This window comes from Centruroides vittatus, unplaced genomic scaffold (assembly GCF_030686945.1).
Source record: "Centruroides vittatus isolate TY-2023 unplaced genomic scaffold, ASM3068694v2 contig_975, whole genome shotgun sequence".
Lineage (NCBI taxonomy): Eukaryota > Metazoa > Arthropoda > Arachnida > Scorpiones > Buthidae > Centruroides > Centruroides vittatus.
In genome coordinates, this window is record NW_027122648.1 from 2,710,109 (window position 1) to 2,735,617 (window position 25,509).

The 25,509-nt window shown below is 29.7% G+C and overlaps 1 protein-coding gene across 1 annotated transcript in view; it reads right to left on the minus strand.

The window, feature by feature from the left end:
• Positions 1 to 25,509, minus strand: part of LOC136985638 (ubiquitin carboxyl-terminal hydrolase 37-like) — a 74,991-nt gene that overhangs the window by 13,138 nt on the left and 36,344 nt on the right. The window contains exons 9-19 of the mRNA XM_067282959.1: positions 23,069 to 23,192; positions 21,759 to 21,895; positions 21,450 to 21,515; positions 21,251 to 21,382; positions 16,473 to 16,610; positions 15,934 to 16,054; positions 11,761 to 11,856; positions 10,790 to 10,883; positions 10,275 to 10,405; positions 10,084 to 10,141; positions 3,545 to 3,651 (exon numbers count right to left, since the gene is read on the minus strand). Of these exons, the coding sequence (XP_067139060.1) occupies positions 3,545 to 3,651; positions 10,084 to 10,141; positions 10,275 to 10,405; positions 10,790 to 10,883; positions 11,761 to 11,856; positions 15,934 to 16,054; positions 16,473 to 16,610; positions 21,251 to 21,382; positions 21,450 to 21,515; positions 21,759 to 21,895; positions 23,069 to 23,192 (1,204 nt within the window). The remainder of the gene's footprint in view (positions 1 to 3,544; positions 3,652 to 10,083; positions 10,142 to 10,274; positions 10,406 to 10,789; positions 10,884 to 11,760; positions 11,857 to 15,933; positions 16,055 to 16,472; positions 16,611 to 21,250; positions 21,383 to 21,449; positions 21,516 to 21,758; positions 21,896 to 23,068; positions 23,193 to 25,509) is intronic.

Sequence of the window (25,509 nt, forward strand, 5' to 3'; positions counted from 1 at the left end):
AGAAAGAAACTCCCATTTTTTCAGCTTTATATAGTAGATAAGGCCAACAATAACCGAAATAAAAAATAATAAAACGGCAGCCAATTTTTAAATACAAGGACTTTAATTGTTGACGCTGTAATAAAAAATTGAATTTATAGCATATTTGAAATAATATAGAAGGTCATTTACTTAATTCAAGGACAATTTATAAAACAAAAAAATTTTTTGGCAGAAATGATTCAATTTAGTAAATGTCTTGGTTTTCTGAAATTGAATGAAATTGTCTCCCTTTTAAAAAAAATTTAATTTTTAGAACAGGAGCCTCCAATAGTGACAAGCCCAAACTGACCATTTCCAGTTGATTACTGTACTTCCATTCAAGCTTTTGTGTGTGAAGTGCTGGGCAGTGGAGAAATGAGTATTGTATAGTGTAAAAAACTTACTGTTTATTACTCTCTGGATGGAGATACTTCAAAAGTTTATCACCACCAAGTGCTGATCAGTATAGGATCCAATGAAATTACTACGTAAACAATATCACTTGAATATAATAGTTAAATTTTTAAAAATTTTAATGCAAATTAATTTTAATGTATCCTTCTAGAAAAAGTGTGTGAGAAGACATGGTTATATTACATCCAATGCTAAACAATATACAGTTGTCCCTTGATAGTCCGACATTTTGTAATTTCGACATGCTCAGTAGTCCGATGCACCTCCGTCAAGGTCACCGTAGTTCCTGTCACATGTCTGCTTGCACAGAAGGATGTTGCAACATGAATCTCTCCACCTAATTCTTACACGATGACACACATTTCTTCTGTTTTCTGTGAGCAGTTCTGTACATACTATATTATTTATGCTTATACATACTGTATGTACATTTATTGGCTTCCATATTTCTTTTAATAAACATGTTTTATAATATGACGATTTTAGTCTCTGTAATCCAAATTCTTGGTAGACAAATCTCACAGCAATTTAAAACTTATTGGCAAATTAAATTTATTTTGTAAAGACTACATCAAATGCATTTCGGGCTGGTGTAATATCTTCCAGTCCCTCTTCAGTGAATAACCGTTGGTGGTAGTTACAATGATATTTCCATAGGTAAGGGTGGTAAACTTTGCACACATTTATAGGAATCAAGTTTAAGAAACTTTTCACACACGTGTATAATAAACATACTAAAACCTCCCATCATTAAAACAATTTTTTGACAAACAATTGTATAGATAATTCTAAAGCACTACAAATTTTTGACATCATTAACATCAGTATACCACAATCAACACTTCACAACAGTAATCAAGTGATATCCATTTATTTATCGGAATAGAAATAAACTATAGCTGGTATAATCTAATAGATGGCGCTGATATAAAATAAATGGATATCACTTGATTACTGTTGTGAAGTGTTGATTGTGGTATACTGATGTTAATGATGTCAAAAATTTGTAGTGCTTTAGAATTATCTATACAATTGTTTGTCAAAAAATTGTTTTAATGATGGGAGGTTTTAGTATGTTTATTATACACGTGTGTGAAAAGTTTCTTAAACTTGATTCCTATAAATGTGTGCAAAGTTTACCACCCTTACCTATGGAAATATCATTGTAACTACCACCAACGGTTATTCACTGAAGAGGGACTGGAAGATATTACACCAGCCCGAAATGCATTTGATGTAGTCTTTACAAAATAAATTTAATTTGCCAATAAGTTTTAAATTGCTGTGAGATTTGTCTACCAAGAATTTGGATTACAGAGACTAAAATCGTCATATTAGCTAATATACAGCAAACCATTTATATATATTTTGAAACATGTTTTAGTTAACTGAAATGGGTGTTTCATTTCCATATTAACCTAAGTAGCATTTTACTAATAAAATGTAGGAATATTGTAGGCTACTGCTATCAAAACAATGCCAAATATGTAATCAATTTTGGTAATCCGACACTCCTTTGGTCCCATACCTGTTGGATTATCAAGGGACAACTGTAATTTGTACATTTTCTGAACAGAAAACTACTGTGTTTATTATAACATTTATTTTTTTAAGATAAGTAAGTTTTCAAAAATTCATAAAAATTAAAATATATAAATTTACTCTAATCATCTAAGCATAATCTAATTTAATGTTTACATTATACTGATATTGTGTAGATGGTTCTTTTTGCCAGACTGAATGTGGTGATACAACTTATGTCAATCCATGGAAAAATGACAATTCTTTTTTTTCAACAAATTAAGTTTTGAACTAATTAAGTAGATCATTTTGAAAATAAAAATAGAAACAAATTTTTCTGAAAGTACAATTAAATACTTTTAAGGACTGTAAAAACCCTTTCAAAATAAACTTTTTAAATACAGTATATAATGGAAAGTATAGAATGAAACTGTTTATAATACACATATGCCCCAGAAGATATACATGAAAATAGTTACCAAACATCAACAGTCATAATCAAAGTATTGTTATGCAATTGCAAGATCTTAAATCAGTGATTTTCAACTGGTGAGCCATGAAAATTTTTGAAGGTTATTAAATAAATTATTTTCAAAAGAAGCCCAAAGAACAATAAGTGTACATGTCAAAATTAAAACCTCTTTAAATTGATTATAAGAGTTTTTCATTGTTATAATAAACAAACATATACATAATGTAGTAAAAAATATATATTCACAAGCAAAATTATATGTGCATAACACTGGTTATTTCATTTAAAATGAAATTTTCTTTAAATCAAAAACATATCTATAATTGGACATATTTAGTTCAAATTATTTTAACTTAAAAATAGCAGGACATTGGGCAGATTCCTAAAGGCAATTATCATGTCACTTTTAAATGCAAATCAGGACTTAATATTAATTGCTTTTATTTAAATTAATAATTTTAATTTAGATAACTATTGTTGTAACCTTCTGCTATTTTAAGGAACAGCATACTATTTTATTTAATTCACAATATAGACAAAAAAAAAAAAAAAAGGTCAAGTGGCAAGTAATATGGGGATAGAATGTTTACAATCACAACTTTAAAGCATGTAATTTTTTCTGCATAAATTTATGCTGCAGAAATTTAATTACAGGTTTAAGTGTGCCATGAAATAAAAAAGGATAAAAAAAACACTGTCTTAAATACTTGTTTCTTCCAATCATAACTTATTACAAATTCTTAACAGGTTGCATTAAAATGTAAGAGAAAGATATTGTGTTGTTAATAAGTGCATAAAACATCTTTGGAAAAATCATTAACACAATATCTTACAGTTATAAGTTACACTTTTGATACGACTATGGCATTCATTGATCAATATAGTCAGACATACAATATACCATTTTATGTAAACCACACTGTTATAGGATGTAAAGATAGCACATTCTCTAATATTTAAACACAACAATGTACATTTTGCTGAATCATCATTTTTAACATGTTTTAATACAGTGAGTAATTATTACTTTAAATACTCAAATTAGAAAAATATAATAATTCTTAATTGAGAAATAGTATTATTATTATAACCTAAATGCATATAACTGACACTTACTTCAAAATTTTCTTCTATCATTTTCTTTTCTTCCTCATTTCTATGTATCCAGAATTCGCCACTATCTTCAGAATTATGATTTTCTTCAGAACTCCATTCTGAAACCTCTAAAAGAATAATATATACATTTTTAAAAATAAAAAAATATAGATTGATACATGTTACACTACAGTAAGTACATTAAAAACAAGGTCTTAATTTCATTCAAGACAATTACCAGTTAAGAAAACCTCAAACTCAAATATTCTGAACTCATTAAAGAATACACAATTAAATAAAATTATGTAACTAATCAACACACAACAGAATCCAAAAGTGTAATATTTAAAAAAATTGTATAAATGACTGTGGCCAATAATCAAAATCAAATAACACATGAAAACAAAATTGCTATTTAAATATTAAAAAAAAAATTTGAATCTTATTTCAGTAACTACAGTCAAGACCATTTCAAAGTTGGCATGAAATAAAACATTAAAAAAAAGAGTCAAATCAGAACTTTGTTGGACCACCTTTGGTCATATGAAGTTGTCGACTTTGCATACTGTTAATTAATTTATCAATGATATCCTGCCAATTTCTGACTGAACCTTAAATAATTTTACTTTGTACAATAATAAAGGTTTTTCTATGGCTAAGAGGAATACAGCAATCTAATTCATCCCACAGATGTTCTATTAAATTTAAGTCCGGTGACTGAGGTGGCCATTCAAAAACTTTGATATCATTTTCATTGATATATTTTCTGAGAAGCAATGCTGTACGTTTGAGATCATTGTCTTATTGAAAGGCAAATTCATTTTCAATCCAAATTTTTCTTGCTGATGCCACTAAATTGTCTTCAAGTTATCTGTTTATAACCTACTGCTTTCATGTGATCATGAATTTGAACAATATTGCCCATTCTGAACCCTGAAAAACACCCCCAAACCATTATGTAAGGTTAGTGTTTTATTGTTCTCAAATGCTTGATTTATTCCTTCAAACAAATTTTCTTCGTTTAGCATCCTCCAACTCTTGTTTTGACTCATCACTCCAAATAACCCGCTTTCAAAACTCTAGGGCAGTGTTTCCCAACGTGGGGCCCACGCTGAACAGAGGGGCAATTTGATTGTTAAGGGGGGCAATTCGAAAATGGACTCGTCCAGAGTTTAAGTTAACCGTATAGCCGCTGTATGCCATATTTATTATAAATATTGATTTAAGTTAGTTTTAATTTTCTTTGTTCTTTGTTTGCCTTTCCTTCTAGAACTTCCCTTTATAACCCTTTTCCCTTGGGGTGGGATTAACAATTCTGGGAACCACTGAGAACAAAGAGATGAACAAGGCCCTGAGGCTGGTGAAAGAAGAGAAAGGACATTCTTTGCCCAGACTTCGAGATGGGCAGATGTGAGTTGTGGTGTTCCAGGTTGTGTTTGGCAATGACTGGAAAGTGCAAAAGACTTTGATGAAAGGATTGGGTTTCATCGTGATTACAATAAAACAGTGTAGCAATTAAGTGCAAGAAAAACTTCAATGAACACAACATATGACAGACCTTCCAAGAGAGTTCAACGTATATGTTGGGGGCATAAGAATTTTAGAAAGGCTTAGGTGGGGCATAGCACAAAAAAGGTTGGGAAACACTGCTCTAGGAGCTTGTTCACAAATTTTTTGGCAAAAGCTGGTCTTTTCTTCTGATTCACTGCTGAAATCATTGGTTTTCTATGAGCCACTCTTTCATGAAGACCCTTTTTATTTAATCTTCTCTTAATAGTTGAAACACTGGATTCAAGAGTAAGCTGTTCTTTTATTTCTTTAGCTGTTATAAAAGAGTTTTTGGTGGCCTCACACGATAAATTATTGCATCTTCTCTTGATTTTGTGGTTTTAGGGTGGTGTCCTCATGGTAAATTTCTCACTGTATTGTTATTTAATTATTTGATCACTATTTTTCTGACACCTTCTCATGATATTTGATGCTTTTTTTGCAATAATAGCAAGAGAATCGCCATTTTTACACTGAATACAATCTGCACTTTTTCTTTGAGATTCAATTCTCTCTTCTTTCTTACTCTACATACTTTCTTATTGATAATAAAAAACTATTTAACTTCTTACAGTATGATTAATTAAAAAAAAAAAAAAAAAAGGGCTTCAGATTTTAAAAAATCCTTAAAATTCATTATTATTTAATTGACAATTCTGGAATTAAATTTTGTGTTATACCCAATTCGAAATTAATTTCTTACTGTATTTACAATGTTTTCTTTGTTATCAACTTTCAATTGATATAGCAATACAGTAGAGAGTCGTTTATCCGAATCAACTGGGGACTGGGTTTGTTCGGATAACAGATTATGTACGAAAAAATATATTAACCTGTCTGATGTTGAAATTTTTCTCCGTTGTGTGTCGCTTTGTCTTGAATTTTCGCCAATTTTAAGCCTACCGAAAATTTTCATAATAATAATCGAGGCTATTGTATCATTAAAAATTATTTCTTTATTTTGTAAAAACAAAAAATATATATGTATTGAAAAATATAAAAACATAAAAATTATAATTTAGAAGTAAATCTAGTATCAAAAAAGTTTGATTAAGCACAACACAGTCCAACTGGAAAGCGTTCAAATAACCTACGTTTCAGATAACCGATATTCAGATAAACGACTCTCTACTGTACTTCACTTGTCACTCTTCAACTGTTTATTGGTGAGACAAACTAATCAGTTATCTATTGTTTTATGCATATTAGCAAGGCTATTGTAATATGCAAAGTAGTTGAAAAAATTTCATTTTTGGTTTGTTCTTAAAATGTTCAAAAACACAATTTTTTAGTTATCAACTTTGAAATGATTTTGATTGTATGTTAATTATATCTAACTTTGGTAAATGTTATGTAACCAACAGTGAAATCCAATGCTCCGGCAAGCTTAGAGTAGGTTGATTGCATGGACCAGAAGTATAGCATGTATTTTTCCCTTATATAAACTAAAATAGAATCAGATCAAAGCCATAATAATCAAGTATCTGCCCAAACAGATTCAAAAGAATTATTAACATAGATTTAGCAAATTCTGTCATGTTTTGCATATAAAATGTTCTTTTGATGTTTAAATATACACATATCAAGATTTCTAGATGTGCTGATACAAGGTAAAATTATTGAAGCTAAATTACATAGAGGAACTTTGTAAACACCACATTTCTCCAACATAGATATCAAGTCATTATTAGTAATTTACCTAAATAGAGATGACTGGAGTTGGATAAGTAAAAACTTAATACACAGCTTTCAACACTGCTAAAAGAACATGTTTTAATTCAGCAGAGATTAAACTAAAAGATATTAAATAAACTGATCAAAGAAGAGATGGCTGCATTTTTATGGGAGGAAAATTAAAATGAACCTGATATGATGATAAAAGGAAACATGTTAAGTTTATGATGTACACTAAAGCTTAAACCAAAAGTTGTTCTTTCAAGGAAAACAATAGAAACTTCTATTTAACAAAGTCACTAAAGTCTGAAAAAAATTTGCTAGAGAAAAATTTCTTTATACAGAAATAATACTTTTTGGTAAACAGAGTATTATTTTAACATAATTTTTTTGTTTTTATATAATTTAATTAACAAACATAATATACAGTATTAATGTAAAATAAATGTGATTTTAAGTAAGTTTACATTTGTATGTTAAAATACAAGTTAGTTTACTACATTTTCATTAAAAAGTTTGTAATAAATAGAATAATAAATGTTCTCTCTTCATAATATGCTTTCCACTTATTATGTTGATATAGATGAAGTATTAAAAATTGCTTCATCTACATTGATGTAAATACAGGTTTCTAGCATGTTTTGCTGTAGGTCTTGCATCATCAGCTAATTTTAAAACTGATTTGTGATTTTTTTCATTATGGTTGATAAAGTTTGTTATTTCTTTCTGTTTTGAGCTTTTAACAACTTCCCACAATACATTAATTTTTTTAGTAATGCTAAAACACTTTTGCTTCACATTTTTGTAATATAGTATAGGACCATCCACTCAAATCTGAAATCAGGGCAGTCTGTATAATGAATATTGATATTGATGAGTTTTTTTCTTTACAGTACAGTATTTAACCAAGAAAGCAGTTTTACTTGTGCGGATGATTGAGATGAGTCATACCTAAATTGTTTTACAGTATTGTCTATGACTCATCTCAACCATTTGCACAAATAAGACTGTTTTCTGATTACATATTGTACTGTACACAAAAAAAAATCACCAATATCAATATTCATTGTACAGGCTGCCCTGTTTTTATGATAGATATGTTCCCAGAGGAAGTAGCATAAAAGAAATTGTCACAAAATTAATCCATTGTAATATATTCTTTTATGAAATGAATAGGGATGTGTTCCATGTCATCCAAAAATTTACACAGTATAGTAATTTTTTCAATAAAAACATGTTAACTATAAGTTTCTGTATTACTAAGAAATATTGTATTAAATTTATTTTAATACATAAATATTGTAACTCAAAACATTTGTTAATTGTAAATTGTTTAGATCCAAATGCCCTTGTTGACAGATAATTTCTATTCCCCTTCTTTTCAACCAGTGATCACATAAGGGCAGATTACACAATGGTTTTAAAAGTTAACCGGTATTTCTTACTTCTGGGCCATGATTTTATGGTTTAGATTGATACATGAAATTGAAGCTAAATATGAATACAACTCAGATGGAGTAACTGATTTTTAAGGATTTGTAAGGAGTTATATCCTTACAAATTAAAAAAAATTCATTACATAGAAATTTAACTTCATTATATAGAAATATTTTTGCATATATTTTTGCTGAAAGAGTAGTGTACTATGCAAAAATTTGCTACACAGAAGATTGTAATAAGGAAGTTTGACTGTTTTAACTGATTCTTCCTCCAGAGTGAACTTGACCAAATGAAAAACAAAATTCAACTTGTAAAGAAAGGCTTCTAATTCTTGGCTGGATCCATCCTAAGTACAACAACAAACTACAATAAGGAATAGTGGATGCAAAATGGAGGAAAGTTACAATATTTTCAGCTACAATTTTCTCATTAACAATCTACTGCTAAAATTTGCTAAACATTCAATTGCTTTTATAGATGTTATTTCTTTAAAATATTTCAATTGTATTGGACATTTGATTACATTTTTACCAACCCAACCCCCAACCATCTACATAGGTTAATTACTAATGATATAGACCTGAATCCTATGTTTGGGAAATATTGTGTTTATAAAGTTTCTTTATGTAATTTACCTTTGAATAATTTCACATGCAAAATGTATGACAGAATTAACTACATTTGTGTTAATAATGCTTTTGAACCTGTTTAGGTAGCAGATATTTGATTATTGCATCCTTGTTCTGAACCTATTTTAGTTTATATATGAGGAAACAATACATACTATAACTTCTGGTTCCTGCAACTCTAAGTATAACAATCCATTCTAACGCAGCTCTTATTTTAACTAAATTAAAAAACACCTTACCACTGGGGTATTTAAATTTCTTTACTATATGTTTTTCAGCTCCATTTATGAGCCCTCATCAGGTAAATTGTGTTTGAATTCAGATCATCATCAAACATTTCTTTACAAATTCAAAATAGAATTAACAAATAGTTAATGAATTTTTTAACATTAAAATCTTAAAATACTATAATAATAATAAACTATCTCCAAAAAATTAATAAATATTAATTAGTTAGGTTGTTGTAAGGTTGACAACTGTCCAATATTGTTGTACATATTACAAGATGTTTTTATTTGTCCCAAGTCTTTTTTTAATAGTGAATCATCCTGGAAATCTCTATGCCCCTGGAGTTAATGCATTCATTTCTAAGTTTGTGTTTAAAAATCTCAATTTTTTCTTTATTCAAGACTTTAGAGGTCTTGTCAGCAACTGCAAACATACAAGGAAATTTGGTACTTTGGGAGAAATCTAAAATCATCAATGAAGTACACTCACCCTCTACAGCCATAAATTAAGAAAAAAATTGAGATTTTTATTATAATAATTTAGGATTTTAATCTTAAAAAATTTGTCAACTATATTCGTTAATTCCATTTTGAATTTGTAAAGAAATGTTTGATGTTATTCCAAATTCGAACACAATTTACCTGATGAAGGCTCATAAATAGAGCCAAAAACATTTAGTATAGAAATTTAAATACCCCAGAGGTAAGGTTTTTATATTTACTACTCTCAGTCTGTCAGAGCATTAGATTTTGCTGGCTAATATGTTACAGTAGACATTTCCTCCCCTCAAGTATACTTTTTATTTTTAAGCATTACTTCCCACACCTTTTTTTTTTATTTAAACCATTGGTTTAATTCAAAATGTTTGATCAATTTAATTTTGAATCCCTACTCTGTTCTATTGTCTGATGGCATTAAATTGCTTTTATTGAAAGTGTTTGTGCTTTAATAAATAAATCTCAAAAATTACAAATTATGTCACAACAGTTTTATAGCTTGTTTAGTGTGTAATGATAACTTACATCTTGAACAAATTCTTACCTTCTATGCTATTTTGTAATGCTCTTTGTAATTCCAATTCCTCTTGACTTTCAGCTTCCTATACAAATATATATTTTTATATTACCATCTACATTAAGTAACATTTCAAAGTTAAATTTAGTTTTTAAAAGTAGAGTATGTTAAATTAGTATTCATATTACATACTTTAATATGACTGTAAAATTACTTACTTGTAAACTTTGTTTTACTGCATTTTGCATATCCTTTCCTTCAAAATCTGGCTCTACTTCAGAATATAAAGTAATTGCTTTGGAAGAATCATGCAAATGACCATTAGGCAAATGATTTTCTTTTTCTTCTTCTAAAAAAAAATTATGATATATATATATATATTTTAAAACTAGAAGTTAATAAAATTATAATGACATTATGTTGGAAATTTTTGAGAAATTTGTTAAACTTTAATTTTCATTATTTTTGGTTATTTTATTCCCATTTTGTAATTAAGTTCAGATTAATCTTAAATAGCACTTTAATATTTATATTTGTTAATTTTATATTTTTACATTAATTTAAATTTAAAACTGTTATTTCATTTTGTAATATTTGATGTTCCATTCCAAGAATTTTCTTTAACTGAAGTTGGCCTAAAAGGCCAAAAAAAAAAAAAAGAAAACAAACATTTTTTCATATAATATTTGGCTACAGAAAAAAATCACACAAATTTCTAATTTTGAAAAATTACCTCCTATAGACGGAATATTGGCCTCATCTTCTCTACCTCCACACAAACCAACCTGTTGAACTCTAGAGGTTGTCATTCTTCTAACATCTCCATACTAAAATATAATTGAGAAATACTGTTGTAACACAAGAAATATTTCTTTCATTTTTACAGACAAAGTATTTTTTTAAAAGAAATTTATTAATATAACTGGGATACACGTTACATTAGTTAGTTATCAATTTTATAAAATAAAAATTACATTAATTACAGTTCTGAAAGCTGTTTTAACAGAGTTAAAGAATACCAGGTATAAAGATAGTCTTTCAACTCAATTTCTGAAATACAGTCTTATTTCAGAATTCTTTGATTAAAAAAGACTTATGTATGAAATACCCCATTCTTCCTTTTTTCATTAACTATATTTATGAAAAAATTTTTAAGCTATTTATCTAAAAATCTTATTGATGAAACAAATATTTTCAGTTTGTTTTAATTACTTGCCTAAATTCACAAATCTTAATCACAATTTCAAGACTTAAGAAAGGCAACTAACTTTATTATGTAAACAATATTAATTAGTAATTGCTCAATTTCAAAGTTAGAAAAATCTTTCCTGTTACAAATAATTTATTTTTGTTATTCTAAATTCAGAATTTTAGCCATCAGTTTAAAATTGACTAATATTAAACAAATCAATGATTACAAAAATATAGTTTATATTAGGAATACAATCTATTATAAACTATATTTTTATCAATTCCTTCTTGATAATCTCAGATTAATAAATTTTCAAATAATCTGAAAACAAATAGAATATTGAAGATTTAAAATTCAAAGAAAAGGTTTAGTTTAGAGATTATTTTTAGGTTAAAATCATCTAAAATATAATTAAAAGTTACAGTGAACTTATAAAATAAAAACTTCCCATTCATGAAAATTTAAGGAGTCAATGAACAAATTATCAGGATAAACAAAAATATTAAACTTACAAATGAATTTTCACTTAGGGAAATGTTCTCTACATTGTCAGCAATTACTGTGGAAATGTTAACTGATAATTCCACCTCCTTGTGGGCATTGGATTTCTTTAAAAAAATCAATTTATTACGATTACTTAGCTGTAAATCTTTAAAGTTATAAATCAAAAGTAATATTTAATAATATAGTAACAGCATCATTTAAATATAATTGAAAATGTTCTCATTCAAAAAAGTTAAATTAGTAAAATTTTAAATTCTGTCATTGCAAATTCAAAAATGTTTTGTTTATAACTTAATTACATTAAAAGTAATATTTAAGTCTAAGGAAAAAAGCAATTTTCTAACAATTGCATATTTAGAAGCAGGTAAAGGTACCCTTTTGTTTTTTAACTTTCTTTCCTACGGGCTCTAGAGGGCTATTTTTAGTAAGCCCATTATGGGGTTGGCAAGGCCACAATGTCCATAATGGTCAGTGATGGAGCCTGATATAGCAGGATGGACCAAAAAAATTCAACGTTTTTTGACCTGTCTTGATTTGATCCCAGGTCTCCAGAGCACCCTAACCACATGGCCATCAGGTCATCCATGCAAAGGGACTAGGTGGCTCCAGTGCAAGACCTTTCACCTCTGTTGAGGTAAGAAAAATAAATACAATATAATTTTTAATTAATAGTTGCACTGTGAAATCATTATACTTTTATTCCTTATTTTCTTCCTCTAAATTTTAACAGTTTGGAGCCTCTGTGAGGCACATCCAGTACATTCCAATTAATACAAAGAAAATGTAAACTGTTTTGGAACAAACAATATTTTATAAAGTTACTAGAGTATTGTTTTAAAATTCTTAAAATACACTTAAATTGTATTCTAGCAGCATTTTAGGTTTTATATAATTAATAATAAATTATTTGACACTTTAATAAATAAAATACAATTAAGAAAAATTCTGTTCTAAAAAAATGTTATCATTGCTGCTCACACTGAATAATCAAACTCAGGTTAATTTAAATTAATGTTTGTTAATGTATTTCTGTGTATTACACTGAATATTATAATTAAATTTTCTAATTGAATTCTTTCAATTGTATTTTGAAATTTCTATATCAAGGTACTGTACTTTTGTATTTATTATTATTTAATAAATCCAGAAACAACCATTCCACTTAACCTATTAAACACCACAATAGTGGACAATAAAATATCATCCTGAGCCATGGTCCTTTTTTTTGAACAAAATAGCACAAATATCACAGCACAAATATGAAATATAAATGTTATCTGCATTGTTAAAAAACATTTTCTTCTTGTGAGGACACCACTGTTGAGTGATTGACCTGACTTGCCTTAGGGGTTGACCTTAGGTGATAATGTTGCGACCCTCGCTTTGCTCACAACCTGTCAGGATGACACGAGAAAGCCTTTTCATATGGGGTAGTGGTTTGCTGGACGCAAAGACTCACACAAAGACCATATTTACGAATTTAACGCATTTATTTATTTATAACACTGTTCTAGAAACTTCTAACTTCAATTTCTTGTTTAGCTATACTTTGTTTACAGGTGAGTCTTAATGAACATGATAACATAGAAACAGTAAATGGCCCTCCTTCAGCCTGGGATATCTGTTAAGAACTTTGTGTGGAAGGAGGGAAAGGCTGTTTGAATGATTGCTGTTCAAATAATTGGAATTCTACTGTAACATTATACATTAATTTCATATCACATTTGTTATGGTAGCTTAATTAACATTTATATTTATTTCTAATAAACTTTTACAATTTTTTAAATGTTGTTCAGTTTTCTGGAAATCATTATACATATTTTTAACAAAGTAATATTTTACATTATAACTATTTTGAAAATCTCCCTAAAATTTGATGGCAATGATTTCAATCAATTACAAATAATTAGTATGCTAAATTTCAAAGAATATACAAAAGTTGCTATTGAGAACAAATCACACAGGAACACTCTTTTTGATGTTAAAAAGTAATTTATTTTCTATGATTTACAACAGATATGCATTTCAGGCTCTATGTCCCTCTTCAGTCCTTATTTTATTATGTATATCAGTAAAACTATATAAGAAATTGAAATTACAAAATGTATTTAATAATTAGTTATTCCAGTTGTGATATAATTATTTTTAGGTATTTATTTATTTTTTTTAATTTTTATGTTAAATATAAATAATTAACTCACATGTGTATTAAATACATTCTGTAGTTTCTTATATAATGTTATCAATATACATAAAAAATTAAGGATTAACAAGGGGCATAGATCCTAAGATGCATATCCATTGTAAATCATAAAAAATAAATCTACTTTTTCCATCAAAAGGAGTGTTCCTGTATGATTTGTTTTCAATAGCAACTTTATGCTAAGTTTCAAAGAACATACACTAATTCAGAGAACAGCAAGCAATCAAGTACTACAAATAATTGAATTTCATTAAATAATTGCAGGTAGACCTCCTACAACGCGGTCGATACATTCCTTGAAAATACCGCATTGTGGGAAATCGCATTATAGGAGACACCAACTTAATACAAAAACTGTCTTTTATGGTGTAACATTTTCATCATTTTTTGAATTTATGTACATAAAAAGCTGGTTAATGTGAGCCTAGGTGTACAAAATGGCGACTGTCGACAATAACCTAAACGCACCTATATTTAAACTTTTTTAAAACTAAAACATTTTTAAAATGTAAATTTGCTACTTACTTTTTTCCCTGCTTTTGATTACTTTTCCTACTCTTGGACCAGAAACGAAAAATAAAAAAGTCATCATACTACCTATAAATTCAATCGATGCACGGATGAAGTGAATTATGAGATTCTATACATCAGTGGTTCAAACAAAATTTGCCTGTATTGTACATAAATTTTACTCCTCTTAAGAACTGCAGTCTTATGATTCACATCTCTCGCCTTTTCATCCACGATAGGCAGCGTCTCCATAGAGGGTGGCACCTGCAATCCATGGCCACCTAGCCTTCCATGTATCATTCATGTTGTCTTTCGGGCGGAAATCACTATTACTTATCCTTGGTTATGACAAATTTAACATGTTTAACACATATTTACACACTTTAAATACTATACACTATAAATGCACATATAAACACATTTACACACTTTAAACGCACATTTTAACCACAAACCTTTTACAAAATTTTTACCTCACTTACACAGTGTTAACACACCTTCAATATACTTTTATGACATTTAACACACATTAAACACATTAAGGACACGTTTAACATGTTAATTACCATTGACAAACTTTCCTCCTCGATAACTTTAGACTTCGAGTAAATTGTACAAACTTTAAAAAAACACAGACACTTTTAAAAAAATTAACAACGTGCTTAATCTGTCTACACCATAACCAAAATTCGAAATTCACATTATTCCTCATGTTTCCTGAACAGAATTTTTTGATGGATATTTGCATACGAAGGCATCATTACTTTCAGTGCCATCTACATTTCTTTTCTAAAAACACTTGCCATCGAGGTTACCGGAAGTGTCGCCATTTTGTATACCTAAGCTCACATTAACCAAAAAGCTTAAATAAAATTCAACATCATATAAAAACTAAAAAGATTATGATTTCAAGTCAAAATCAAAAAGAAACATAACGTTATGCTCACAAATTCAGTCCTCATCATCACTTATTATAGTTGTTCGAGAATGTTTGACTGGCCTATTTCAATATCTGAGCTTGTTTCATCAAGTTCCACTGCACTTATGTGATTCGTTGCAATTTTTCTGTTATGTGAAAGATAATTCATTTCTAAATACCCTAAACTGCACTGTAAGAAAATTTCCACATTTTTCCAACCACATTGGAGCAAAAACACATTGTAGGAGGCCTACCTGTATACACAATTTGATTTTGTTGGTTTAATATATGACACAAATTTTAATCTCATCATTCTGAAAACAATTTCTATGTTTAATAAGCAAAGTATTTTTGATGAAAAGTCGAATAAAATAATATCTGTTATGAATTTTGTTTGAAAAATAAAAAAAAATTTTATAATGCAACAATTGAATAATTAAATATTTATGATTTAATATCAAATAAACCCAATTATGTATAATTAAAGTGTTTGTATTTTATTGAATCCTTGAAAAAATTTATTTTTCAAATTAAATATCAAAAACTTACATTTGAATTTGAATCATTCAATAATAACTGAGCATTTCCTGACTGTTTCAGAATACTGTCTGCATAAAATTCCTTCTCGGACTTAATCAATACTTCCAAATTATTTTCATTGTGATGGAAACTGTAGAGAAAAAAGAAAGTACATCCATATAATTAAAAGTAAAATTTTTAAGATATCACAATGGAGATAGTAAAAAGTATGATTAAGAAATTCATTAGGCTAATTACATATTCCAAATACTATTTGAATAGTCATCATTTAAATAACAAATAAATATTGGAAAAGCTTTTACTTTTTCATTAAGTAATCTTAATTTCATATAAAAAATTCTGATTACATTTAATTCTTAAAATGTTAATCACTACTATTAAGTTTGCTGAATTTATTAAATTCAATACCCTTATCAATTTAATTTTCCTCATTTCCAGATCAAATACAACAAATGAATTAATAATTTACTTCATTATAGGTAAATTTCTATTTTAAATGTAATTAAAATATAAAAACAGTTTCCTCTTTTTAAAAGTTCAATACTTACTTGCATAGAGGACGGACTGATAATGTGTTTTCATTAGTGTGGTCATATAAACTCAAGTATGTAGGAATGGTGACTGGTTGAGCAACTTTTACAGATTGCTGTACGTAACTGTAGCGTTTCAAATGAAGGATTAATATCCTGAAAAGACATTAAGATTATTATTTATAAAATCCATAAAATTTCATTCAGAATCAAATTTATCCTTCATTACACAATAACCAAAGTATAAATAAGTAATTTTCTCATCCTGACAAGAGCTTGTCTTGTAAATTTTGTAATTAGATATTCTTGTATTACTAATAAATTTTTCTGATTTATTTTTATATTTGATTTATTTTTTATAAAAACTTTTTTATACTGTCATCATTATGAAGTATTAAACTCAACTTAAAATAAAGACTTTTCAATATTTGTTCTTAAACAGGTTCAGCCAGATCCACAATGGAGTACTCAAATGTCTTACTAGAGTCCAACATATTGGTAACAGACTACCATACGAAAAATTCCTTAGGTTTTTTTTTATCTGCCTGGATCAATCCTCCCCACTGTAGTAGGTTGATGTCTTGGCCACCTGGCCAGTGATTTAAATATAACTAGTGTCTATACCAAGGGTCGGAAAGTGCAGCTCGCGAGCCGCATGCGGCTCTTTGCATAGACGTTTACGGCTCTTCGGACATAAACTCCAATTTCACCTCATCTCAAGCAGCCCAATAACTCCAGTTTGAGATAGAGCCACCGAACAAACTTCAACTCGTACGGCATACTCTCTACCACTCTAGCCGTCTGCACATGACGACACTCACGTTGATCAATATGAATCGCATGCGAGTGGTAGCATTTGAAGCATATCTATATATATAACCCATTGAACGCGCGTCTGTCCATGTAACACTATGCCAAAAAGGCCACTAGAAGAGCCCCTGTCAGGTGTCGTATTTCACACATTTAAATTAACAACATAAATTATTATTATTCATTTGGTCAATAGCCAATAACAATATAAATAATTCAGTATATTTGTAATAAGAATTTATTATTGTCATGGAATGCCTGTAATGCTCACTAGGGGGCGTCTTTCAACACAGTTGGTTGACGATCGGTCAAGCATTTAAGCCTCGATGCGGCTCTCTGGTACTTTTGTTATCCTGTTTCCATGCCAATTTGGCTCTTCTCACTTGACAAACTGCCAACTCTTGGTCTATACAGATATATAGTAAGGACTTTTATATGAGAGTTGCTTGTCAACAGGTACCACATAAAACAAAATTCTGCATAAATTTGTTCTTCTAAGTAGTCTCAAATGGTTGGCTAGACCAGAAATCTAAAACGTATGGCTCATGAGCTAAATGTGGCCCTTAAGCATATTTATCTTTTATTTTCACTGACATATTTTAACAACAACATTTGAACTAGTTCAAAAACAAATATTTGAAAAGTCAGAATAAATAGATCTTACAGGAAATAACCTTTATAAAAACATACTTTAACAAGGAAGTTGGTTAAATTTTTATAAATATCTTGAAAAAAGAATTTTGAGTCTTAAAAAGTTTGCATGAAGGGATATTTCTTATTTATGTTGGTATTGCTTTTGCAAAAAATTTTTTCAAAAATATAAAAGAAATCAAATATCAAACATTACTGTCCAATGACTAGCTAAAGATGTTAATATTGGGTGTCATAAAATTTATCCCCAATTTTGATGGTATTCTTTTGAAAAAGCAGTTGCAAATTTTACATTGATTTAGTAAAATATAAATAACCTTACATGACAAAAAGTCTTAGAAATAAGTAAGCCACACAACTGTATTAACATTTCAGAAAAAGATTTAATTTACAAATACCTTCGACAGTATATAACTGTCCACTTCAAGCAATATCATTCAGAGAACAGAACATTCGAATTCAAGAAATATATGATGAACAGCAACTAACATTTTGTCAAATAGCTTCTCGCACATGCATGGAATTTAAATACAACTGAAAGAAAATAATGATGTGTTCACCACAGTGAAAAGCATTCAGTAGTTCTCCATATTCAGAATATAAAAACTTGCAGCAACTCAGTTTGTTGACTTAAGAATCAGGTTTGATGGTACTAGGAATGGTTAACCTAACCATTCATGAAAACAAATCAATATGCATATAATAATCTCACATAAAATAAGACCCTACTAATAAATCTTACTAAGCAATATCTTAAGCAATATCAAAGACAATTTGACACTCTTCTGGTTACTTTGACTATGTTTTAAACAATAGTATGTAACTTACATAACATTGCCAATAAAACTGTTGTCTTTCATCATCATCTTTTAATATTTTTATATTAAGTATGAATATCATTAAAAATTTACTGCAGTAGTTCTCAACCTGTGTTCCACAAACTTTCCTGAATGTTCAATAAAAAAGGTTTAAAGTTCTTATTGAAAATTTATTCAAACAAATTTGAACTCTTCAGCCACCTCTAGGTTTGTCCTTTTTCTTCTCATCACATTCATAATTAGCATTTGTCTTGCAGCAAGCAGTTTAGAGACAGTGTGCACTCTGAGCACATTGCCTCTAAAGTAAGAATTCTCTCCTGGCTTCTTCCTCAGGAAGTACACACCTTTCAGAAAATCTGAACACACTTTAACACATTGATAAAAATATATTTCTTGTTGCATTTAAGTCACATCTAAGTGACTGGAATGCTAAACGAGTTTTTTAATTTTTGTTTTTTGAGTACATCAGTGGATATAAATTAGTTATTTTGTTGAAAAATACTGGAGAAAATAATTTTAAAATAGGTGTCCTAGCAGTATCATTATAGACAGTCACATCTAGCTGGGAGTACCAAGTACAGCAATAACACTCATATTGTGTTCTTATCACTGAATATGACATTATCACTACAACCGTGTGATAAATACCTAATAGCCATAATTAAGGCTCATCTATATATATAATCGAGACGAGTTGATGATGATAATAATCAGTGCAGAGCCCAAACAGTAAGGAGCTGAAAGTTGAAATTTGGTACACAGTTAGGGTACATCACGAGGACACACACAAAGAAGGGATTTTCCGAAATTCCTCCCCACGGGGGAGAGGGACAGGATTAAGTCCTAACACTTCCATCAACAATGGAAGTGCTAAGTGACAATGGAAGTCTCAAGTAACAATGGAAATGTCAAGTAACAATAGAAGTGTTAAGTAACAATGGAAGTGTCAACAATGAAAGTGTTACGTAACAATGGAATTGTTAAAAGAAAGCGGCGTGCAAGACGTACATGCAGTTTTTTTCGTGTTTGCGGGAAATCAAACATATTTTTAGATTCATCTAAAAATTCTCTAATCTGGAAACAGCGGGACCCAATTCTTGCATTCTGTGAAAACAAGTAAGGTAATAATCTTAATCTTTGGTATTGTTACTTTTGCCTGAGCAACGCCGAGCCCACCCGCTAGTATATACATAAAATGTATTCTGTTGTTATGTGCCATTGACAGAGTACAATTCTGAAATATCATTGAAAGAAATCTGAAGAGTACAATATAAAATTGTCAACTGCCAATTTTGAAGATGATGCTCTGAATAATCTAGCAGGCTCAATGAGAAATGACATTTGGAAGAAACGGTGCCCTCAAAACTGAACACTTTTAAAAGACTTCAAACAAACAATAATAAATAAGGCAATAGTACCTTTGAATAAGAAGGCTGGATGGAAGTCAACAAATATGACATTGACGTGGTTTTGGCATCCCATGATCAAGAACTAACAGATGCAGTGCTGATGCAATTGCAAATGGAATGAATTGATGACATTGAAGAATTAAATACAAATGCATTTTTACATTTAACAGTGCTGTAATGATTGCAGAAAAGTATGACTTTAATTTCAAAAGAACATGTAAGTTTAGATCAGGTTTGCCAAATGCTTTAAGTGTCTTCAAAGAACCATATGATAAAAAGTGCATGAAGCATACTGTTGTATTTCAAGTCCACATCATCCGCAGATAACAAACCTCTCTCTTCCTAACTAACTACAAAGGCAGGTAGACATAGAAGGTGTAGATGGCGATGACCAACCCAATCTGATAGATTCAGATGGCAATCAATGTTGATAGATAGGACTCTTCCTTTCCCCAACATTCCAGTCTCCAACAACTCAGTTTAACCATCATCACTAATATCATCACCTCTCAGCTTTCAAGTCGCTCACTATCTTCCCAATTCTGATAAATGAAATTACACTGCAAATATCTTTTTACTTTATACAGGCTTTATATTTACAATATCATTAATATTTTTACTGTATGTTAGTTATTTTAGATTTTGTGTTTTTTGGCAGATTAATTTTGGGTCTGGGAACCAATGCCATGAATAGTTTTTCATGAGCCTGTGCATATTTTGTTTTTGTTATAAAATACAATAGAAATAGTCAGTTATTTTTTAAACTTAAACCAAAAAGGTTAGAGAATATGTCCCACAACAGTGAAATTTGTGTGTCCACACATTTAAAATTTAGTGAAACAGTGAACAGTAACAAATTTAACAGTTTAAATTTGAAAATATAATACCAATGATTGGTATTATATATCCTATTTTACAGTCCCTCTTGTCCTGAGCCCTGTGCTTATGCACACCCATTGCACTTCCTAGTATGGCACTGCTGAAAACACTTTTTTCCCATATAAATTACTTGTAATTTATATGGGGAAAGTTCACACTATATGTCATTTCAGCTTACCAACAGTTTTACACAAACACTGCTTTGAGATAGAATAAACCTGTATCTCACCTTGGTAAAGTTGCAAATGTTTCTACACAGCGTGAATTCATGTGCTGGCACTTTTCACATTTGAATTCCATATTCCGAGGCAAAAAATATATATCTAATGAATCTTGTAGGCTACCATTGACATCTGCATTTCTGTAGAAGAAATTTATGTCAATTGCATAACTAACAATTTAAAAAACTTTAAGCAAAGTAAACTTACTGCAATTTAGGCACATCTAATGAAAGCATATTGGTTGGCTCTTTCTTTGTAACCATTTCAAAACACCTAAAATTCAATAAGATTTATAAAAATCATTAAACAAAAAAATAGACATATTTTACCATAAAAATTAATTATATGTATAAAAAGAAGTCTTACATCTTAAAATTTCTTTTAATTTAAATTATTAGAAATGTATATATAAAGAAAAATGCCAAACTTTCATTAAGTATGTCTTACAAATAATGTTTGGAATGCAAAAGTATTTTAATTAATTTAGTTTTTTAAAAATTACTATCATGCACTTACCCTTGACAAAGATAAGAATTTAATAATTTAAAGTCAAAGTTTTCTTCCACTGGATTCACAATGTTTAATTCTTCACATATTGAGTAGACTTCTTCTTTCATTTGATCTAATACTTGTCCAAGAAATTCATGTGCATCCTGTAAAAATTTAAATCATTAAATATAATGAACAAACTTAATTACAGAACTATTCTAAAGTTTCATCATTAGTGCAGTATGTCAGATGTAAGAAGCTGATCATGTTATGTTACATTCTAAATTTATTTATTCTTGATTGTTTAAAAGCATTAAGAAGCACAATTCAAACAAAATAAACACTTTTGAGATTAAAAAAAAAGTTGTACAGTAATTAAATAGTTTCTCTAGAACAATAGATCACAATATTGGATCAGAAAACTGAAAATTAAATACAGTAGAGTATCGATTATCTGAATCAATTGGGGACTGCGATTTTTCGGCTAAAATCGATTTTTTCGGCTAACCAATTATATGCGAAAAAATATATTAACCTATCCCATGTTGAAATTCATTCAAATCCTGGCACGTCCTTAAAAACCCACTCATGGTCATGCCAGTGCTGCCAGCTAAAACACGCATACCAACAAAAATAATATTGGAGTAGCCCAAGACATAGCCAAAGATTGCAGCGCCACAGCACTAGTGGAAATTTAAATTTGCTGACTGGAAAGCTTTCGGTTAATTGATGCTCTACTGTATAAGTATAAGTATAAGTTAAAAATTAAATAAGAAAATAACACATCTATTGATGTCAATAAAAAATTAAAAACATTATGAAGAAAACTATTAATAATACTTTTAGATTATTCATTAAGTTTATATATTCATAAATCAATAGGTTAATTATTAAAGTTGTTGAAATATCAAAAAGTTGAAGCAGATAGCGACATGGCAAAGTCAGTAAAAGTTAACTTGCTGCTCTAAGGGATCTGAGATTAAATATGGACAAGTAATTCTAGGAATTCTTTGTCCTGGATACATTGGATCAATGCTTCACCACTCAGCCCAATTGTGGACCTTGCTAAATGTATTGACAGGCATGATTAAATAGCACTCTTAATGACCCACTGGACCAGAAAACAAAAAACTTGAAACATTTTATAAACTGAACAGTGCAAATATGAAAATTCTAGAAAGATATTAAAGCTATATTTAATATTTAAAAAATCTATATTAATGAAAAGTTAAACTAACTTTGAACTTTGAAATATTAAAATAACATTTTAAAAGTCAGAAAAACAACTATCAAGATAATGCATCCACTCAACTGAATTTAAAAAAAAATTAACTTACATGCTGATAATTGCCTTTAAAATTAGGAGCAACAACACAGACAGCATCTTTAATGTGTTCCAATAAACTTTGTGATTGACTATAATCACCTTTCATTTTCGCTAATAATAGCGACGTAATACACCTATATTAAATAATATAAAAATAAATCTATTAATTAAATAAGATGTTTATTCATTCTCAGAGCATTTTAACACATTCACTGCCAGCATTTTAAAAAAACAACACAATTTCCCTATCAATAGTTTGGGACTGTTGTTAAGCAATATGTATTTTAGGTGTCAAAAAGGAATTTTTGCAATTATATTTTTTCTTCCCAAAAAATAGGGCTTGACACATGGATGCCTGTAAGCACCCCAAATACAGAATACTAATACAAAATCAATGAATGAAATACAGTTTTTGAAGTATAAAATATATGATAAAAACAAGCTCTCTTTCTTACAAAAGATAAAATTTTCCTGAGCAATACTATAAACAGACTTTGAGGACACACATGAGCATCCTTGGCATATTGAGTGAAGCAGTGCAGAATATTTCAAAGCATCTTTGGCACTGAATGTGTTAAAAGAAAAAAAATATAAAATGATAAAAAACTTTTGAACAATTAAAACTTTTTAAAAACGTTTAAACTACAAAAATTATATATACATATACTCAGATTTATATGTTACAATATATGTTTTTCTTGCTGATATGTACGAAAATCAAATTAAATTAAGTTTTTCTTCAGTAATGTTTTTGTTCTTTTATATCATCATCATTGGCTGTGAAAATTGTCAAGTGCTTTAAAACATAAATATATTCATAAATGTTTTTAACATATGCTAAAGTCCAAAATTAAAACTGGAAGAGATAACTTGTAATAAAATGAACACCATACACACTTTTCCAGCAACAAGTTCTAACTACTACTTCTTTGTCTGGCATTATGGGCCCTGGAGGCTCTTAGCCGCAGTCACAATCCTTCTCCATCTTATTTGGTCTATAGCCTGCGTCTGCCAATCTTCGATTCAGAGGTCTTGAAGATCTTCAGTGACTCCCATCTATCCACTTTTTTCTGGGACGGCCTCTTAGCCTGTTCCCTTTCTCTTCATAGTGAAGCAGTTGCCATTATAGGAAGCCTTAAGACATGGCCTAGCCACTGTATTCTTCTGGCCTTAATCACCTGTGTGATCATGGGTTTGCCATAGGTTGTCTGCAGTTCCTGGTTCTCCATATTGGTTCTCCATTGACCATGATACCATTTTCATCATAATCTTCTACAGGTCCAAAGATTTTCCTTAGTATTTTGTTTTTGAATCTCTATAGATGTAGTTCCTCCTGGTTTGTCATTGGCCATGTTTCACATCCATACATAATCACAGGTCTAATCAGCAACTCATATACAGTTACCTTTGTCCTTTTACTAAGGAGTCTGCTTTTTAGTATGTTTGTGAGCCTGAAGTAGATTTTGTTTTTCTTTAGAAAGTGACTCCCTATCTCCTTGATGCCATTGTTTCTGTTTATATCAGTCCCTAAGTACTTGAAGGATTCCAAAGTGCTGAATGTCATTGTCTACAGCTAGATGTTCCATTGTGGGATTCTCCCCTTTTAGAAATAACCATGTATTTAGTCTTCTCTTCATTGATGATCAGACCCATGCTCTTGGCAGCTGTTGCTAATTTTGATGTTAATCTCGTCGCCTCCCTTTGAGATGCTCCAATTATGACAATGTCATCCGCATATGCTAGTAGTGACAGCTTTGTCTTGAGCCATTTTCCCTTTTATTGTCTATCTCCTGGGCCATTCTGACAACTTTTTCTAGAATGATGTTAAAGAAAAGAGGAAACAGGGTGTCTCCCTGTTTCAGTCTTGTTTTACTCTGGAAGCTGTCTGACCTTGTGACCCTGGTTTTTACTGTATACCACACTTCATTCAGGCAAATTTCCACAATTCTGGAGAGTTTGTCTGGTATCTCAAACTCCTTCATGACCTTCCACACTGATTGCCTGTGAATGCTGTCATATGCATTTTGAAAATCAATGAACAGGTGTGTGTCAACATTGTATTCCCAGTTCTTCTCAAGAACATGTCTTAATGTGAAGATTTGATCAGTGTGGCTATTTTTTCGAAAACTAGTTTTGATATTCGCCCATGATTCCCTCCATGTATGGAGTTGATCTCCTCATAACTAAAGATGACAGGATCTTGTATGTCACCTGGAGTTGGGAGATCCCCCTGTAGTTTTTACATTCCATTTTATTTCCTTTCTTGTGGATGGGGATTATGCCTGCTTCCTTCTTTTCCATTGGCATTCTTTCCTGTCTCCAGATCAGCAGAATCAGATTATGGATTGTCTTTACAAGCTGCTGCCCACTATATTTGATGAACTCGGGTTTGATATTGTCAGTCCATGCAGTTTTATGATTATGGAGACTTTGTATTATGACCTGAACTTC